At 26.2% G+C, this 21,690-nt stretch overlaps 3 protein-coding genes across 3 annotated transcripts in view; 1 reads left to right on the forward strand and 2 right to left on the reverse strand.

The window, feature by feature from the left end:
* The window catches only part of LOC107166171 (NADPH oxidase 5-like), a 90,472-nt gene extending 88,326 nt beyond the window's left edge, over window positions 1–2,146 (reverse strand). The window contains exon 1 of the mRNA XM_089228918.1: window positions 1,922–2,146. The gene's annotated coding sequence lies outside the window, so the exon portion shown is untranslated. The remainder of the gene's footprint in view (window positions 1–1,921) is intronic.
* A 15,576-nt stretch (window positions 2,147–17,722) lies between these two features.
* On the reverse strand, window positions 17,723–18,944 carry LOC107166172 (uncharacterized). The gene is made up of 3 exons (XM_015514729.2): window positions 18,719–18,944; window positions 18,562–18,624; window positions 17,723–18,290 (listed from the first exon to the last, which is right to left on the reverse strand). The coding sequence occupies exons 1-3, from the start codon at window positions 18,942–18,944 to the stop codon at window positions 17,806–17,808; spliced, it is 774 nt and encodes a 257-aa protein (XP_015370215.2). The 3' UTR covers window positions 17,723–17,805.
* Window positions 18,945–19,177: 233 nt separating this feature from the next.
* On the forward strand, window positions 19,178–20,503 carry LOC149055370 (uncharacterized). Its single transcript, XM_089229796.1, has 2 exons — window positions 19,178–20,293; window positions 20,360–20,503. Exons 1-2 carry the CDS (start codon window positions 19,831–19,833, stop codon window positions 20,416–20,418), a joined length of 522 nt encoding a protein of 173 aa, XP_089085922.1. The 5' UTR covers window positions 19,178–19,830; the 3' UTR covers window positions 20,419–20,503.
* Window positions 20,504–21,690: the final 1,187 nt, after the last annotated feature.

Here is a 21,690-nt window from a genome sequence, read left to right on the forward strand (position 1 = left end):
TAAAAATAAAAATAAAAATTGAAAAAATTGATTTTATGCTGCTAAGTTTTGAGGCAATATTATTCATTTTAATCATAAGTTCTAAAATATTCATTAATAAATACGCTAAATTTGTTTAGTACATTCAACAAATATGCGTTAAAAACCAAAAAATTGATGCAATAATGTTAAAAATGAAAAACCACTGAAATAGGTATGCAAAAAATTCAAAATAAAATTTTTAGCTTTGAAATACTCGTCACATGAAACAAATTATGTATATACTTGAAAAGCATTCAATTTATTGAATTATCTAATTTTGATATCTATTTGATTATCTAAGATCAAAAAAAAAAAATATGCACTTTACATTGAAATCTGAGCCTCTATACGAATAAGGTGTAATAATACATTTTGCATTAAAAATATTAATACATTTTAAACTTTTCAATTGATCGAGTTCATTAAAATTTAATCCTACCTAATTCTTTTGGCATACAATAATATTAAATTACTGACAAAAAAATTTTTATATATAGGTATAAAACATAACAATTATTATTAAATGAATAATACAATTATCCGTGCACCTACGGTTCTATTAATTGATACATTTTTTAACCAGCTAATATTTACTAGGTACTACCTACTATTTATTTTGTATTTATGTAAGAAGAAATAACAAAGTATTGAAAGTTTAGTATTTTATTTCTTGTTGTGGAAACCATGTCGCAAGGAAATAATATAAAATAATTGATAAATATTCTTTGCTTATATTGCTCGTTTTATTTTGTTAGTGTACCAAAAATATTAATTTAAAAATATGTATGCAGCATATTATATAAACATGCAGAATTTCATATATTATTTATACCTATACGTATATTATTATTGATTTAACAATTTGCAGCTCATTTTCTGGGCTTTAATTTATGACATAAGTGCTTAAAACTTGAAGTACCTATAGTATTTTTCTAGTAAATTAAACATGTTAATTTGGTTAACCCACAAACACCTAATGTCCAAAACGGATCCCGAACCTTGTCTCTCATGCGGCGAAACACCTTCAGTCAAACACATCATATGCTTCTGCCGTAAACACAACGATGTTAGAGTCAACCTCAAACTAGCTGACAATCTCTACGAAGCTCTTGGTCCTGACCCCGACAACACTCAGAAGATATTTACCTTTTTAAAATTATATAAATTATATAACCTAATCTAAACTACTTATTAAAAATAGTTTTTTATTGATAAAAATTGTAGTTTATACTAGGTTATAAGTTATAACCCACTACGACTTACAATATGTATTTTGTATATGATATATATATATATATATATATGTGTGTGTGTGTGTGTATTATCTTCATATCATAATTTTAATTAAATAATTTTGTGTATTTCAAATTTTATTTATTAAATACTGAGTTGTAAAATAATAATTAATAAGTTTTATAATGTTGTTAATATTTATATTTATACTTGTTATCCATCTCTCATATAGTAATATAATAATAACTAATAACTTTATTATTTTATGATCAAACGATTCAACGATTGTATAAATTCTATTGTTTGAACAATATTTAAAAAAGCTATGGCTTGGATTTTTCATTTCTACCTATCTACGTTTAATAAAATACAATTATTATTTGTTGATGGAATTTTATACATTTATGTGTAAAATAAACATCGATTAATGATTAATAAAAGCTTATGTTATGATTAATTCAAAAAACAAATAACGGCTGATGACTGCAAATACACTTGATGATGCAGTAAATTAATTGAAAATATAGAAAATAATTTTTTTTTATGAACAGTAATTTATAAAAATTATTAAAACAGTTTATCAATAAAAATAGCAACAAAAAATAATGTACTTATTTGTATTAGGTGAGATTAATTAATAGCGTTATCACGCATTTATTGAACTTACCTATATATTTTATTTTAATCCAATATGATATAGTATGATGAGATTAGTAAAACTCACAACAAACAAAAGCACAACAAAAATTCAGAAATACACACCAAAAAAAAAATTAAAATCAAAAAAACGTAACTGTTAATTTCCCGAAACGGAAAGTAAACCGATAAACTAGACGAACTCGTGTTATTTTGCGTGTCGGGTGACCGGAGCCGACAATTGGTAACTGGAGGTTTAAAACTCGTCTTCTAGATACCCAGCATCCCGCAACAAGGCGGTATCCGTTCCTCTCTCTGCCCCTTCCCTTGTTTGTTTAATGTTATACGTACCTACAACTGCCCATTTGAATATACGATACACATTGCAACAATCTAATGTATAACAACGATACGTTTAACTAATAAAATATCAACGTACAAGGATTTTAGTGGAAATTATGACAATTCAAGGCGATATCACTCACCGACACTAGCCAATCAGGCCTTTGGATAACGCCTGTTTCGTTAATATTTTCCCTCTTTATAACAGTGGTCAGTGGATATTTACAAACTAAAGCTACTATTAATAACTAAATAGACATCATTAAAGTTACTGTTTATTGGTCTTAAATCAATGCAAAAGTTCCATATTGAAAATACATACCTGTGTAATCGTATGAATTCGTATATCAACAAAAATAATAATTTATATTATATAAACTAAAATTTCTTGGTAATAAATTATCATAAATACAGTCAATATATTTATATATATATATAAGTACTGAGTATACAACAATTAAGATTTCACGTTATTTCTTTATACCTTTATTTTTCATTTCTATAATGAAATAAGTTTTTTTTAACAAGTTCACAAAAATGAACAATAACTATAATTGAACATCGATATAAACATTTTAAACACTAATACGCAGCAATACAAATATTTAGAAAAATAAATCTTTTTAGAGATCGACTAAACGTACCTGCCTACATCATATGTGTTAGTATAGATCATTTTCGATGGATTCATTTATCATTATATTGTAATTAGTGCTCGCTCATTGTCAAAAACATCAATAAAAACGAAAATGTATCATATTGGCTGAGCACAATGATGTATTTTTCTGAGGATTTTTTAAATTGAATGACACCATATACTCGTAAATTCAACTGTGTAATAATATATAATATCATTATTATCTATTAAAGTAACATAATGCCCATAATTTTAATATTATTGCCAGTAGCATTATTATATTGTTGGTAATTAGTAATTACCTATTGATATATAGGACCACGAAAAAATATCAATTAATTTGAAAACGGTTACTATACACATTAATTGACACTTGGTGACAACAAGTTAGAAGATATCTATAAAATTCCGGTTGAACGATGACAGTGGTGGCCAGTTCCACAAACGGACAAAACCGCATGTTAATACGATCCGTAGGTTCATAAAGTATACCGCGGGAAACAAGAAGCCATCGATGTTTGATACATATACTATATACGTGCGTGGTTTTATTTTTTTATCCACCGCAAAAAAAAACCTAACATGTATTACCAATAATGTCGCTGAGCAGCGAAAACCGAAGTCATAACGTAGGTATGCGCGTATTATGAATCGCGTTCAGATTAATGACGAAAACTATTACGATCTAGTGAAAAAAATGTTACTATATTCCGACGCGCTACACAAAAAAATCCTTAAATGATTTATTTAATATAAATGTAAGTATTATAATGCGATTTAATTTGTTTATACATGCCTACTTATTATCTGAACTTTGGTAGATACATTTTGTAGCTCAAACCGCATAATTGATAAAACAAAATATATCGTTTCGGATCTATGATTATGTCGTACATATTATATTATTCATTGTTGTATAATTTAGAAATATACAAATAAAATAACAAATACGATAGGCATGTATTTAAAATGCATATAGAATATTATTGTTATAGTTAATGTTGGTAATGAATATTGTTAACTTGTTGTTCAGTTGTTGATAGAATTCTATCTTGTTGAAATAATTTCTCAAGGAATGTGGAATATATGATGAACAAAATGTACTCGTAAGATTATTATTCTAGTTTACCCATGAAATTGATTCATAATATAATTGGTATTCCAAAGGTTCTAATTAAAAATACGAGTACGAATCCAATTAAGTGGAATTTTTTGTGCGTGTTTTGATTGCTAATTTTTTCTAACTTATAACTTCAAGAAATACTTTATTTTTAAGCATATTGCTGTATAGCAGTTTTATAACTATTTCAACAATGAATGCTTTAAAAAAACTGTATAGGCAGGTAGCTTTAATTAATAATTGATTCTTCTAAGCATTTATGATTTATTTATGTGTATCTGATACACAATATAAAAAGTATGTACTACGTACAACTATAAATAAAATGCACAACATACATAAGCTAATCTTTAAAAAAATGTTTTAAAACTAGAGTAGATATTATATAATAATCAATTTTGTAAAGTAGTTTATTAGCAATTAATCAACAGTAAAAATAATAGTTAGCTAGCTTTTATTGTATTATATTAAAAAGTACCTAATATATCATACATATTACTCCAATAAATACCATATTATTATGAAATTGTATTAACAATAATTTAAATACATTTAATTGAATTTGGACCATAATAAAGTGAATATTAATTATTGAATCAATTTGGAAGCGATTTATATTAGTTATCCAGACTATATAATATTTAATACTATTTAATTAGGTAATTTTAATAAACGAAATTCAAAAACCATAATAATTGTATTGTACTGAATTCATTTTTTTGGTGAACTATACATTGTAATAATTAATCAAAATTATAAATATTGTTCTTTGATCATTAATATTAAATAGGAAAACATCAAAATTTTGATGAATATAAATAAAATAGTAAAACATAAGTATTTTATAATCTATTAACTAATTGAAGTTTTCATTCAATTTAATAAAATGATAATAAGATCTAAAAGATATATTAAAAATTCAGAGCACATGCCCAAGAGCTGTGAAAGACACGTAATACAAATACTAACCGGATTCTACATGTCAGTTTTTTTTTTATAAATCATGTTTTTTTTTTTTTATCAACGTCTAAAACTCAATGATAGACAGTAACTACTAACTGTTCAAGTTATACAGTTGATTAACAAATTAATATGATTTTACTTATTTAATTAAACCAACCGCTTAATAAGAAGGAAGGTAATAAAATATTTTATTTAATCTCTTCATGCCTAAAGTTATCATAATACTATAATATGATACCACAAAATATTATTAAATGTATGTAAAATATACTAAAGAAAGATGATTATTGGTTCAGTGTTATCATTGATGAGTAAAAAACGCATGATATTCAATAACTAATAATATACTTTAATAGTAGTTATACAAAATAAATTAATCAATTGTAATGAATAGTGATGAATTGTGATTTATCAAAATAAAAAAAAATGTATATACATATATAACACGATCAAACAAGGCGTAAATATGTTAAAAATAAGATAACCAAAGAATTTCTCACGATACTTAGGTACACTCTGACTCTATAATCTATAATATAAGATAACTAAGACAAAAGAATGACAAATTACATGGAATAACTTCGACTTCTAGTGAAATAGCATAATAATTATACTACACTAAAGACATAGTTTGAAAACGATACAATAATTAATAACGACAACAAAAAATCTGAATTCTGAATAATTGTTTTAAATTTTGAAACTAGCCGCTATGAGAGTATTAATATTATTATTTTTAAAGTTTTTTACCCTTGAGATTGGAGTATTGGACAGAGTCATCATTTAATTACCTATTGTGGAATAATTTTTTTCTTACAAGTTCCTTTAAATTCCATTTCCATAATCATTAAATTTTACTGTGTAATATACTTCACTGCTTTTAAAAAAATTACGGAATTTTACGATTATCCAGTTTGGTTATTTATTTATTATTGTACCTTGTACCTATCGGTAGGTATTGTTATTTTAATTTCTTACAACATTAAAACAAGTATAAACACATTTTATGACTAAATAAGCCCCTGGAGACTTGTGATAAAACATGAGGAAAGTATACAGTACAAGACAAGTATATAATAATATACAATACCTATATAATACCTATATAATATGTAATACATAATTATAGGTCTTATTTAAATCATTATATGAATTCTTGTTTTCGCAATACTACCTAAGTTTTAATTTATTAAGTTGAAATTAATTTTTATTATGACAATAAATCTATAATTGAAACTATTAGTTGTCATTGTCGAAAATACGTAATGATTATTAATTATTATAATAATAACTACACCGATCTACGAGTAAACGTTTCAGATTAAAATATAATGAATATGTCATAAATTGGTTCTCAAAAGCTATTTATTTAAAAAAAAAAATGATATAAAATATTATCGTGATAATTAAAAACACAATCTCAAGTAGGAACCTCTTTATAGATTAAAAATTAAATAATACTTTATGTATAGGAAAACTTTTACATTTTCTCTGAGTGTTTTTACTGTAATATATTAACATATTATATAATAACAAGAAAAATAATTTTAATTATGTTTACCTACACAACAAGATATTTAATTTTTTTCATAAATTATTTCAGAATAATAAATATACCCATAATACTATGAAATTAAAATATTTCTATGGGCATTGTAATCATTACACACATAAATCCTTGTTTAGAAATTATTTGCAAATATTTTATAGTTTAGTAGTAGGATGGATTAATTTGGAATATCACAGTAAATATTTATTTTTTATAATATAGAGTAAATATAAAAGGGAATAAATCAAAAAGAAAAAATAGTTCTTAAAAAAAGCGGGAAAGTGGGTATCGTTCTGCTGTACATTAGGTGGTGTGGTGGACGTCTGAATAGGGTAGGTAAGATTTGAATGCAATGAAAAGGTATCATTGTATACGAAAAACGATTCTGAACGGAGATGATTTGTCAGTCTAGGATATATTATATTTAAATATTGTCATATATTCTATTTTGAAACAAATATTTTATTTTTCAATTAAGACGCATTTTGCATAAGGCATGGTTAATCAATTTTTCCAAAAACATTGCATGACGTAGTTATCATAATTCATAATACCTTATACAGTTGAGTCGCGATAACTCGAATTTAGATAAGTCGAAAAACTCGACAACTCGATTTTTTTTTATTGCCCTAAAAAATTATTCTCCTATTCATTAGTTAGATATTTCGAATAATACATATCTCGAAGCGAAATTTTATCCCCCTTCAGCTTCGAGTTATCGCGACTCGACTGTATTATCATAGATATACATATACCTGGTTTGAGGATAAATCGTTATCATTACACGATTTCATAAAAATTTAAAACTCAAACGCTCAAAACATTTTTCCTATAATGACGCTTCAAATTTCCTCTATAACTATTTGAAGCAAAACTTATGGGAAACTTAATGTTGAATTTTATAACCTTAGATATAAAAACAAACAATATTATGAATTTTGAACTACAAAATAATTTGCAAATATTCATGGTTTTGACGAATTTTTCAATATTTGAAACTCAAATGCTAATAAAAATTTAATTTGAATTTCCGGTGGACATTTTTTTTTGTGATAAAGATCGAAAATTTGTAAGGAATCTTGTATTAAATTTTCAAATCTTAGATTTAAAAAGAAAATTTTTTATGAATTTCTAGCATAAAACATTTGCGAATTTTTGTGATTTTTACGTATTTAGTCAAAATTCAAAATTGTAATGCTTATAAAAAAAAATTGTGGCTATGAATTTATTTTATTTTTTAACTGCTACTGCAAAAATGTGTTAAGAGTATTTTATTAAATTTTCAAGATTTTCTAACCAAAAAATAAATTTTTAACGATATTAATTTATAAAAAACTAATAATGTTCGAAAATTTCAAATGCCTATGAATAGTTCAACTTAAGTCGAAAATTTTTGAAAATTGCATGGTGGATAGAATATACTTATATAAACATTCGGTGAAAATCTCATGTATCTATAGTCATTTTTTTTAAAGTGACATCAAAAACCAAAATCGATTTTGTCGAAAAATGAGTGTGAGTCGAATTTCCCGTTTCCCCCTTAATTTTTAGTTTGTTTATCCCGATTATTTAAAATAATATTAAGAATTTTTTACTTTTGACCACCAAAGTACCAACTAGATTCACTTTCTGATCGAATAAAGTACTGAGGTCAAAAATCAAAGCACTTTTATTGCCCCAAAACGTGATGACAGACACAAAAAAAAAATATTCATTGTTTTAACGAATTTTTGTCAATATTTGAACTTAAAATGCTAATAAAAAAAAATTGTGCCTCTGTATTCATATAATTTTTTAATCATTATAAGAATAAATTATGAGGAACTTTGTATTAAATTTTCAAATATTTTGATTGGGCCAAAAAAATTTTATCGACACTTCAAAAAATTTTTTTCAGAAATATTGAAAATTTCAGTTGTCTATAAATATCTCAAAAAAAATCAAAGTATTTTGAAAATTAAATCATGTAAAGAAAATGCCAATTTAAATAACTGGTAAAATTTTCATGTGTCATCGACTTATACTTTTTGAATTATAACAAATATTTAAAATCGTTTGAGGTTAAGGTTTGGTTAATCAATTTTTCCAAAAACATTGCATGTAGTTATCATAATTCATAAAACCTTATATTATCATAGATATACATATACTTGGTTTCAGGATAAATCGTTATCGTTACGCTATTTCGTAAAAATTTAAAATTCAAACGCACTTAAAATTTTTCCTATAATGATGTTTCGAGTTTTCTCTATAGCTACTTGAAGGAAAACTAATAGAAAACTTAGTGTTGTATTTTTAATCCTTAGTTATAAACATAAAAATTTTTATGATTTTTCAACTTCAAAATTACTTGTAAATTTTTGCGTTTTTGACAGATTTCGAAAATTTGAACTATAAACGCTTATAAAAAAAAATTGTGACTAACGATTTTTAATTTTTTTTTTAGCTACAATAAGAACAACTCATAAAGAACCTTGTATTAAATTTCAGGTTCTTTTGGTCGTCCAACATTTTTTTACCGACACTTCAAAAAAAAAATTCTCAAAAAAATTGAAAATTTCAGTGGTTTATAAATAACTCAAAATTTTTTGAAAATGTAACTGTATATAGATAACACTAACATAAACATTTGGTGAAAATTTCAAGTATTTACAGTGATTAGTTTTTGAATTACAACCATATAAAAAAATCGATTTGGTAGAAAACTGATTTTGCGTAAAAATTCCCGTTTTCCTGTCATTTTAGATTCTGATCGGAATGATGAATGTATTGATTTTACCATGATGTGTGTTTTTTTTTTTTTTTTGGTTCTGTCATCACGTTTTGGGGCAGTAAAAGTGATTCGATTTTTGACTTCAGTATCTCGTTCGATCAGAAAGTGAATCTAGTTCGTACTTTGGGGGGTCAAAAGTGAAATATTCTTAATATTATTTTAAATAATCGGGATAAACAAACTAAAAATTAAGGGGGAAACGGGAAATTCGACTCACACTAATTTTTCGACAAAATCGATTTTGGTTTTTGATGTAACTTTAAAAAAAATGACCATAGATACATGAGATTTTCACCGAATGTTTATATAAGTATATTTTATCCACCATGCAATTTTCAAAAATTTTCGACTTAAGTTGAACTATTCATAGGCATTTGAAATTTTCGAACATTATTAGTTTTTTTTAAATTAATATCGATAAAAATGTATTTGTTAGGCAGAAAAGCTTGCAAATTTAATACAAGGCTCTTAACATATTGTTACAATAGCAGTTGAAAATAAAATAAATTAATAGTCACAATTCTTTTTTATAAGCATTCAAAGTTTGAATGTTGACAAAATACGTAAAAATCACGAAAATTCACAAATTATTTCAAGGCAGAAATTCATAAAAAATTCTCTTTTTAAATCTAAGATTTAAAAATTTAATACAAGATTCCTTACAAGTTTTTAAATCTTTATCACAAATAAAAAGTTCACCGGAAATTCAAATTAAATTTTTATGAGCATTTGAAATTTAAATTTTTACAACATTGGATTTTCACTTTTAGCGTTTTCCTTATTTTGGTGTAACTCTAAAACAAATGACCGCAGATACTAGAAATTTTGATTGAATGTTAATGTAGACATTTTATATATTTGATAAAATTTTCAAAATATTTAGATTTGTTTTGAGCTGTTTACTGACATTTTAATTTTTCAACTTTTTTAGTTTTTTTTGATAAAAAATTATTTGTTCGGTGAAAAGCTTGAAAATTTAATACAAGGCTTCTAACACATTGTAACACTAGCAGTTAAAAAATATTAAAAATACGAAAGGCACGATTTTTTTATAAGCATTTAAAGTTCAAATTTTGACAAAATACGTAAAAATTACGGCAATGTTCCAATTATCTTAGATATAAATTTATAAAAGTTTTTCTTTTTAATTCTAAGATTTGAAAATTTAATAAAATGCTCCTAACATATTTTTACAATAGCAGTTGAAAAATAAAATAAATACATAGTCACAATTTTTTTTTACAAGCATTCAAATTTTGAATTTTGCCAACGAATTATGAAAAATCACGAAAATCACGAAAATTCGTAAATTATTTTATGCTAGAAATTCATAAAAAATTTTCCTTTTATATCTAAGATTTGAAAATTTAATACAAGGCTCATAATATATTTTTACAATAGCTGTTGAAAAATAAAATAAGTATATAGTCACAATTTTTTTTTTATAAGCATTTAAATTTCAAATTTTGACTAAATACGTAAAAATTACGGCAATGTTCAAATTATTTTATGCTAGAAATTCATAAAAATTTTAAATTTTATATAAGGCTCCTAACATATTTTTACAATAGCAGGTGAAATATAAAAGAAATATATTGGCACAATTTTTTTAACAAGCATTCAAAGTTTGAATTTTAACAACATATGTAAAAAACACGAAAATCACGAAAATTCGGAAATTATTTTAAACTAGAAATTATTAAAAAATTTTCTTTTTAAATCTAAGATTTTAAAAAGTTTAATAATCTATAATATATCCTAGACAGATAAACCGTCTTCGCTCAGAATCTTTTTTCGTATACAATGATATAATATCATATTGGATTTCAAAGTTTGAATTTTAACAACATATGTAAAAATCACGAAAATCACGAATATTCGCAAATTATTTCAAACTAGAAATTCATAAAAAATGTTCTTTTTAAATCTAAGATTTGAAAATTTTTAATAATCTATAATATATCCTAGACAGATAAACCGTCTTTGCTCAGAATCGTTTTTTGTATACAATGATATAATATCATTGGATTCAAATTTAATTCCATCCATTACAGTAACCCACTTGTAACCTACTGTACAGCAGAGCGACATCCACGACTTACCCGCTTTTTTTTTTTTTTTTTTGAAATAATTAAGATAGCTAGGCTAAATCAAAATTTCATTTTATGAAAAATATTTAAAAAAATTTCAAGTATTCAAAAAAATGTGAAATAAATGTTTATACTGTTCATAGTACCTACCTAATGTGTCCATGAGTTTAATTTATAACATGAACTTATGGCTGCATCCGAGTTCCGTCCCAATTATAAAAATTGAATTTTTAGATATACTAGTTCCGTCCAGGGTTTTTTTGACGGATATACCAATTCCGTCCCGTGGCAAATCGAATTTAACAATATCACATTATTTAGATATAAAGATTATATGATATCAGTTATCGCACAAAATAATCGAATTTAATAATATCATATTATTTAATTATTATTATATTATTTAATTTATTAGAAATAAAGATAATATGATTTCAGTTATTGAACCAAATAAACTTTTCAGTCGTTATTTGTGCGTGTCCGTGCTTCGTTAATATATATTAAAAATGGATAGTCTACAATATATTATGTACAATGAAAAAGGTAAAATGTTAATTATTAAAAATGAATTAAAATTTTGTTTTCATAAAGAGTTGAATAACGATATTGAACGATGGAAGTGCATTCGAAAACAATGCGAAGCATATATAAAAATTGGTAAGATAACTAAATTTATAATAATTAAAGAGCGGTTATTTGAGTTCTTTAATGCTTAAAATATAATGCTAATATGTTCTTAAAAACGCTAATATATATATATATATACGACTAAATTATGAAAATTATTAAGGACGGAATTAGTATATACTTTTTTTTAACTGGGACGGAATTGGTATATACCTTTTTTTTAACAGGGACGGAACTGGCATAAAAAAAGGTTCTCGGGACGGAACTCGGATGCAGCCGAACTTATTACAAAACAATTTCAATCAATAAATATACCATCGAAAACGACAAACGTAAATCATATATAATGTATACTTGGTACAAAAATGTGTGTACATTGTATGTCTGAAAACTATCGAAAGTATTGTAGCTGTGTGGGCATGTGTAGGTGTAACAATATTGAGTTAGGTAGTTATATATGAATGCGCTGTAATTCTTTTGAAATGCAAACATTATATAATTTGAAAAATTCAAGTATATTTACTTTAAATTTAAATAATATTAAATTATAATAATAATACCAACTCGGTACAAGTATTTTAAACAAATATAATCATATGTCGAAGTGTCATATTATTATACTGAATATAATTTGCCTGAAATTCGTCTACTAATACAGTAATGAACTTTACCTATCATTTCGACCCCATGTCCCCATCACTGGTTTAAGATTTAACTTTATTCCTATATTCCGTATCAATATACGTTTATCCGAAATATTTTGATTAACATAAACGTCATTAAATCCATAAAGTTATTCTGATTGCATGTTATAAATTTAGGTAGGTATAATTTTAGGTTAGTTGCTTCCATTGTTTGGCAACAGATTCCGTTATAATAATATATCCAGTGTATCATATGACACACAGACACAGTTTATTTTCATTATAAATAATAATATTTCTAGCGAATAAGAATAAAATATTGTCAGAAAATACTATTACAGACAATTGTACAATACAGTAACCTCTCGGTTGTCGGTGGAATAGGGTGGCACGTCAATAACGGATAAGCGAAATTTGGTTAATTCACAAAATACAAATTGAATAAAAAATACCATTATTATATTATAGAAAAGAATTATACTATTTTGAATATTAAAATAGTATTGTAAGGTAATTACCTATATAAAAACACGTTTTATTTTTATTTAAACATTAATTTTTTTGCAATTACATATTACGTACATTGTATACTAACACCGTTATTTTTTAGCACTGTTCATAATTGCGTGGAAAAACACGAATAATCCACCCGTGAATAATCAAGAGTTCAGTAGTTCACTATAGGTTGATATAATTATAATATACCATATTAATAATGTACCTAAATAAGTACCTACTTACTTTATTTTTTAATACAGCCAAGTCGCAAAAAAACGAATTTGTTTTTCTTATACATTGAAATATTAAGTATTTGAATTGCGTTAAGGTAAAATACAAATGTAACAAGAAGATCTGACAAATGAAATAACTTTTGTTCCAACCAATATGTGCACATTTTTGAAATGAAACTTTTTTTTGTATTTGTAGGGTACAACGGCGAAAAATTTGTAACGATGGTTACAAATGGTCACAATTAATACTTATGGTAATAACACAGATTATATAAAAAAAATTTATATAATCTGTGGTAACATACCACGACACGAAATTGTCGGTGCTGCCAACCAATTGAGAAAAATAATTTTAGTTTTCTTAAAATTGTCACTTAAAGCATATTATTTTTAATTGTCGCAGAAAATATAACGTATACCGTATACTATTAATACAAAAACAAACAAAGATACCACAAACCAAGATACCTTAGTTCAAGTTTAAAGAGTACTATATACCAAATACCCTGAAACATTAGATTAAATATTCAAATAAGTAATAATATGTTTAATCTATGCATGAAATAAGTTGTTTTTAGTTTATGACTTATAATAGTCATTTATTAAAGGTACCAAAGCGGATTAAAACATTTATGTTTCATAGTTTTGTATTTTTATTTATATATTATATTTATTAATCGACCTTGCAGATGATTTCTACCTATTATTAATAGCATTATTATCTTATAATATTTAATCATTATTCAGAGCTAAGATATACCAACCAAACTCAAAACAATTAACGATGAAGCCAAAATATATTATAAAAGATTCTACTCCAAACTAATTAACCACCCTAACGAACTCATAAAAAACTTATCTACTCCTTCCATACCTGGTAATCCCCCTAGACGCCTGAAGCGTAAGTGGTGTCGTGACCTCTTAAGATAAGCTTAAAAAAAATAATAAAATAAAATATAAAAATAAATAAAAAAATTAAAATTAAAATAAAAAAAATCCATAGAAAGTGCCATCGATGGGTGGCTTCTTTCATCAAATTTCCATGTCAATCTTTGTTACTCTCATCATATATGCTTATTGTGTCTAGTCGACACAGATTATGTATTACGTTTAAAAAAAAAAAAAAAAAAAGATATACATATCTCATACATATATCTTAGTTCGTAGTAATTATTAGCACAGATTATATAAATTATATATATTATATATATATGTAGTATACAGATTATATATATTATATTTTATATAAACTGTGTTATTAGTGTGGAATATTGATGATACGGAGCGTCGTTTTAATATATTATTCTGTAAGTTAATTCATTTTGAATATATTTATATTAATATATAATAATAGATGTAGGTACATTATAATATATATATATGTATATATACGAACTTGTAATTTAATAAAATTAAAAACGAAAGGTTTCAGTTAGTGGCTAGTGCTGAGCATTACCTCGACCAATCCAGATTACAGATTACAATTATTTAATTCTGATTTCGGATCAATTCGTCGATCAGGAATTTCGGATTCAATCCGTTGATTCGGATTTTGAATCGAATCCGGCTTTATTGTTTTTGAGATAATTTGTTATTTTTTCATTTTTTAGTAAGATACATATTTTGTGGGTAGTTAATGAATTATAGTTATTTATTTAGATAAACAAAAAAATATTAGTTTTCAAAATTCTTAATAATCCGTATTTATATCGTAATCCGGATTGGGTATTTTAATCCAGATATAATGAATTGTAACTTTTGTTTCAATCCCGATCGGTATTCCGGACATGGATTGATCTGGATTTGGTGCTCAGCAGTCAGAATTACAGTTTCATTTTATCCATCGTGCTTACACACAAACAGTTTTTTTTCCATTTAATTTATTGACTCGTGCAGTTGTGCACTACACGTATATTGTATAACATTTTATTTTTTTTATTAGTTTATTAATCATTCTGTGAACAAACTTTTATTCAACCTAATTCAACAATTTAAAAATTATAAAATTATATATATAGGTATAATTGAAAGAGATTAATATTATTGACAAATGACTAGAGATTTTTAAATTAAAAGATATCTTCTAAGACCGTGGAAAAATCTATAATTTTACGCAGTACACATTATTATTATTTATTATATTATACAATATTACCTATGTGTAAATAATAAAAATGTTTTTTTTTTTTTCGTGAAGTCATGACTTAAAATTGTAGATAAATCGTTGATGTGTAGTAAAAATATCATAATAAATTCTTATTTCATATGTGATGATACAATTTTATTATACTATATGAGTCACTCGTATTGTATAGATCTTTTATGAAATATTAGATATAAATCGTTTATTTTCATAATGCCTATATTGGTACCCACCTAACTACTTATATATAACTTTATTATGTACGCAATCTTGGTCAAATTGCCAAGTTAAGATAATTCCATCCATGATTAATTTTCTCAAAAACGTTGATATGTAGTTTATTGATGTCGTCAACACGACTACCTAAATAATATCGTTAATTCTGCTAAATTATAAGTATACAAATGAATAACTAATTACTGTGCTCGTGATAGAACATAGTGCATTTTGGTTCTTTTATAATTATTTGAGCCTTTATTAGTTCTTACATCAGTTATACGCATAGGCGTAATTATGGTAGGGGCTTTAGTGGCTAAGCCCCCCAAACATTTCCTATGTTGTTTAAAGCTTATTCAATATTATTAAAGTTGGGTTTTAGCCCCCCTCCCCCAAATCTCAAACACTATTTGCGACTATGGTTGTACATAACTTAATTCTTTTGAAAGAAATTATAGTATTCCTATAACTATTTTATATGGATATTATTTTATGAGTTTTTACTTTATTGATCTCGTCCACTATTCAACCTGTCCTTGTACAACTCCTCACCACTCAAGTAACTGTAGTCCCTCAGTAGAGCACATTAGCTTGGAAAACTTATAAATAGGGCTAGGAAAATGAAGCACTAAAAACCTTCAATAAAGAAATTAAAAAATTGCCAATAATGCTACAAAAAAAAGCATTTAACCAGGAAAATGCAACTAAAAAAGCTTAAACATTTTTAAGTTAAGCTGATTAGTTTAGTTATGATTGTCGGCTTAACGTATTGTCGATTACTGATATCATGGTTCCGCGAGTCGCGACAATACTCCGTACGCTAGCACTCGGATATAAACCCCCATAGAAATTCCTATAATTAGGAAATGCTAAATAATATTATTGTAAATTTAGATATAGTAAACAAGTCAATAAATAATATCGTTCTCATTGACTTATTGACTTAAAATTATTTAAATAACATTTACAAATAGGTGAAACTTTTCCAGAACATTTTAATTATTAAAATGTTATAAAAAAAAAAACCACATTGTATATAATAATATATACTTCTATTTCAGGAAGTTGACAAAACGAATAATATCGCAGAAAATTGTGGTTATGAGAAGAATTAATACTTGCTCTGCATAATTAATTAATCAGAAACTTTACTTTCGGAAGAAAATTACAAAGAAAAGGCATAATATCAATATTTAATAAAAAAATTATTAATATTATTACAATATATTATAAACATTGAATTAAATTTGATTAAAATAAAGATAATTCAAGTTATAACCGAGGACGAAAAAAATAAATCAACGGTATAAGCCAAGGCAATTGTACAATTCCTTATCAATATATTATGTTTCTCATGAACAACCTTCAACATTAACATGTAACAAGTAATTCAAAGACGAAAATTAATATGAGATACAAATAAAGAAATTAATAATGCGAAAAAATGTGTGAATATGACGAATAATAGAGATATAAACAAAGCAGAAGATAAGAATGAAGTATAAATTAAACTTCATGATTAGGGTAGGTATTCAGAAAAGTTTTAAAAAATATTTAGTGTGATCTTGAAGAATTGTTATTTATGATACCATGGTTGATAACAGTCAATAATGTTTTATTAACATATTATACTATGTGTAGGTCAAAAGTTTATTATTATTATTTTACATTGAATAATCTATAAAAAAAAAACTAAATAATATTTAAAAATTTAAAATAGGAGATATGATTGAGAATTAGAGACAAAAAATCATTAGCCTTGCTCTAATGGGTTGATATTATGATATATTAATTACTTATAGCTATAATAAATATTTAACAGATATCGGGATGTTAATAATTGTTTTTATCGTATTACCAGTAGATATCCACTCATATTGTATACATCTTATCTATGTTATTCGTTATTTTGCATACCTACACAAATAAATATATAAATAATCTATCATATATTGTTGAAATATTTACAATGCAAATGTGTGTAAGTTTTTCATATTTTTAACAATGATATCAATTTTGCATGTATTGATTACATTCATATTCTTCATATGCGTAAATATTTTTTTCAAAAATACGGCGATTATATCGTTGCCGATTTACTTGCTCTTTTCCTCTCGCCAGGTGGTTTGAGAACAACGGACTTTAGAATCTCAGTCGTTATGGGGATCCGGCCGTACATTTCCTCGACTTTCGCTGTGACCACTGAGGAAGAGCTTGATTTTTCTGAACCTGTTAACAATTGTGATTTTTTTGGAGTCTTCGGGGGCGGTGGTTGAAAAATTACACTAGGCATTGGCGGTGCTGGTGGCGGTGAAGGCAAAAATGCACTCGGCGGCACCGGAGAATTTGTTGTAGTCGCGGGTGGAAAATACTGAGCCACCGATCTCGGCACTGGTGGCATATCATAATAAGATGGAGCCGCAACAAATGAAGTTAAGTCATCGTTACGGCGGTTATCAGGAGGGAATATTCCAGCGGATCCGAAGTATTGCAGTCTTGTCCACTCCAACGAACGGTGTGAATGGTCCATGCCGATGATGTGCGAAGTGTTTTTCATTACATCATCTGCGCACGTATCCATCGTACACACATAAAACAATTTGTTAAGTAAAAAATATGAAATTGACTTATATCACGGTATACATCATAATGACGTATACTCCGTACAGCGAGAGAACGCGCCAATTCTGCAAAATCCCTCAGCATCACACTGCTATTGACACCGGTTCCTCTCTGGCAGGATGTTGATTGGGGGAACCAGTTTTAGTCAGTGCATGACGCGTTCTCTCACTGGACAGATTATAGGTATGGTCGTATAATAGGCAATGTATATTACTTTCTAGAGTTGCAATTCGCGTCTTAATTGCACTATATTTGCGCATCGGGTTTTCCGTGTTCCCTATAAACAAAAATAATAACATACTAATATCACGTGGCGTATCATATAATTTAATAATGTTATACGTGTTTTTAATTGAAAAATAACTAATTACTTTCTAGTGAAATCAATTTATTTTCTAGCTCGTGGAATATTGTATTCAACATGCTACAATGGTGTTTAATATTTTCAACGTCATACCCAATGGTTACGAGTTTACCGTCGATTATTTCCTTCAACGATTGCTGGTAATTTAACAATTTGTCTACCTTTTCGTTTAAATCATATACCGATGACAATGATAATTCATTCTCAGTCTGCGTATGTGTAGATCGGGTCATGTTCGATAACATAAAATCTTCAAGTTGACGTAACTGAAATCGAAATAAAAATAATTCCTTGCCTTGATTATTAAGCCTAGGCAATTTGATGATAATTTTTAATTGAGTTAAGTTAAAAGAAAATAATTTAAAGTGATGTTTTAAGTTAATAGGTATAGTAATCTTATCCTAAATTTTTATTAAATCATTTAAGTTAAAAATTATACGGAAATTTACAATATTAGCTTATTAACTTAAGTTAAGTTATTTATTATAATTTTTTTTTAATATACGTCCCAAACGTATTGTATAAGGTCAAATATCAGTCGGCGTGATGATGTCACTTGTTCCCGATGGGTAAGTACAGGATCAGGCTCACGTATTCTAACCCACCGTATCCTCCTCCACAGTTTAAAACCTACTAAATAATAAAAAAGGGTCTTTTAGTTTTTTCCAAATTGTCTAACTTTTCTCTCCGTTAAAACCTCATTCGGAATATAATGAATATTAAATAGAAAGATAGATATTAGAGCCAGAGCGTAAAAAAATAATCCATAAATATTATGTCCAAATTAAATTTCAATCGAAACAAAAATATTCCGGTCTGAATTTTTTTAAATTGGATATGTATTTTTGCAGAACCATATTTTAACCAGCCGCATTTTAGCCAATAGTAGTTATAATTTTAGTAACAAATATTCTGGCTAACAATGCTTTTAAATAATTTTAGCTGACAATATGAATGTTAAATGTTTGCCTATAAATATTTCATTAGATTGTATTTTAAGTCGAGTCTCTCGTCACTCATTGAGATACATTATCTGCGACGAATATAATACATCACGCAGTATACACAGTACACACGCTTGCGTAAATAGCTTGGCTCAACGAGATACTCGTCGCTTATATGTTATATCATATTGTAAAACCTGGTTTAGAAAATAATCTTACGTACATTAAATCAAACTTTGTTAAATTAACTATGGCTATTGATAATTTACAACAGCAAAATATACCATTGTCCGAGTCCATTAAAGTAGTTCAATATATAAAAAGAAGCTTTGAAACTTTGAGGGATCAGAATGGGAGAGCTGTGAACAAAAAGTTACACCAAGTTCTTGAAAAAAATCATGGTTTGTCGGCCTTAATACAAATATCTAATATTTTAACGGGTGAAACATCTGAAAATCTAGACGGGCTACCTGAAGATCTAAACTGTAATGACTTGGTATTTTATAAGTACGCACCAATAACGTCCGTTGACGTTGAGCGGTCATTTTCTACTTACAAGACTATACTATCAAATAACCGCAGGTCTTTCAAATTCGAAAATTTACGAAAACATTTAATAATCCAGTGTAATTCCCAGGGTAAATATATGAATTAATTTAATTATAAGCACACATAATTAAATAATTTAACATGTTTGTTAACAGTTTTAATTCAACCAGTCCAGCCAGTCTCTGAACCGTCAATGAACATAAACGTTTTATAAAACAGTATAATAAATAATAATTATGTAACAGTATATTCATTTTTTTTTTGTAATAAATTTATAATTATAATTTTTTCAAGTTAAATGCATATTTTTTGATTTTTCATGCTATTTATAGCGCATATTTTGGAGTTTTTTAGTGCTTATTAAGGAGCTAAAAATTACCATTTTTAGTGCCACAACTTCCGAGCCCTGGTTATATGTGTTTTAATTATTGGTACATAATTTCATCCATTTTATATAATATAAGATTTAAGATAGTACGGTTGCCCGTCGAGTTATGATAAGACGTCATTGATATCAACCCCGATGCCAATATTAGCGTTTCTAGTGGACAATTAATTTTTATGAGTCACTTATACCTATATCTTATTAATGTCTGTACCACGATGTAAAGAAGATGTCTTCTCTACACATCGTAGTGATGATGAAACTGGGCACCATATTATGTTAACAGGACAATGTTTAAGTTTGAAATGTTTAGGATGTTACCACTGGGTATCTTCCCTAATCTCATTACTCATATTATTCTTACTTGTCACCTATCAAATCTACTTATTATACTAAGAAAATTTATAGATTGTAGATTACTTCAAATAAATTTAAAAAAAAAAGATTGAAATGTAATGATAATGAAATATGTAGTATTCTCGCCAATTCACCATAACCGGTTCCGATTTCCGATAGGTAATCGATTCCATAAAAGCGTAAAACGAATAGTAATTGATTAATTTTTGATTTTTTGAATCATTAATTTGCTTGTTTTATTTGTTTGGTTTATAATATGCCTACAATACAATAAATAATATAATTAAGTCCAAGCTTGTAAATAGTATATAACCTGTAAATAATTGTATATATATGTAACCTATTGTAAACCAACGCCAATGGCCTTTGACGCCGAGGCTTTAAATGCTTTATAAAAAAAAAAAAAAAAAAAAAAAAAAAAATATTATATTATACATTATATTCAATATACATATATAAATTATCATTATTATTATTATGAGATTATTCAAAATAAAAATGAAAAAATTATTTAATCGAAAACTATAAGAGTTTCATAAAATATGTATGTCATACCTATTGGTACAAATAACAATTTAAGTGGAACAACCCATTCATATCAAGTTATCTTATATATATATATAAATAATATTTTGTTTTTTGGTACACAGGTATACAGATTAGATACAGAATGATTATTAAATCAACTTAGTTAATCAAAAATAGTTTTAAAAACGTTAAAAATTTTTTAAAGTGTTTTAACTA

The sequence above is a fragment of the Diuraphis noxia genome, unplaced genomic scaffold, assembly GCF_037042655.1.
Source record: "Diuraphis noxia isolate RWA-SAM2 unplaced genomic scaffold, SU_Dnox_SAM2 contig0005, whole genome shotgun sequence".
In the NCBI taxonomy this organism is placed as follows: domain Eukaryota; kingdom Metazoa; phylum Arthropoda; class Insecta; order Hemiptera; family Aphididae; genus Diuraphis; species Diuraphis noxia.

Excerpts from the sequence above, each read along its gene's own strand:
- LOC107166172 (XM_015514729.2), bottom strand. The coding sequence starts at position 18,944 with ATGACCCGATCTACACATACGCAGACTGAGAATGAATTATCATTGTCA. Across the intron at positions 18,625-18,718 it reads TAAATTGATTTCACTAGAAA|GGAACACGGAAAACCCGATG; the intron begins GTAATTAGTTAT and ends TTTTGTTTATAG. Across the intron at positions 18,291-18,561 it reads GCGAATTGCAACTCTAGAAA|ATGATGTAATGAAAAACACT; the intron begins GTAATATACATT and ends ATACGTGCGCAG.
- LOC149055370 (XM_089229796.1), top strand. The coding sequence starts at position 19,831 with ATGTTATATCATATTGTAAAACCTGGTTTAGAAAATAATCTTACGTAC. Across the intron at positions 20,294-20,359 it reads AATCCAGTGTAATTCCCAGG|TTTTAATTCAACCAGTCCAG; the intron begins GTAAATATATGA and ends GTTTGTTAACAG.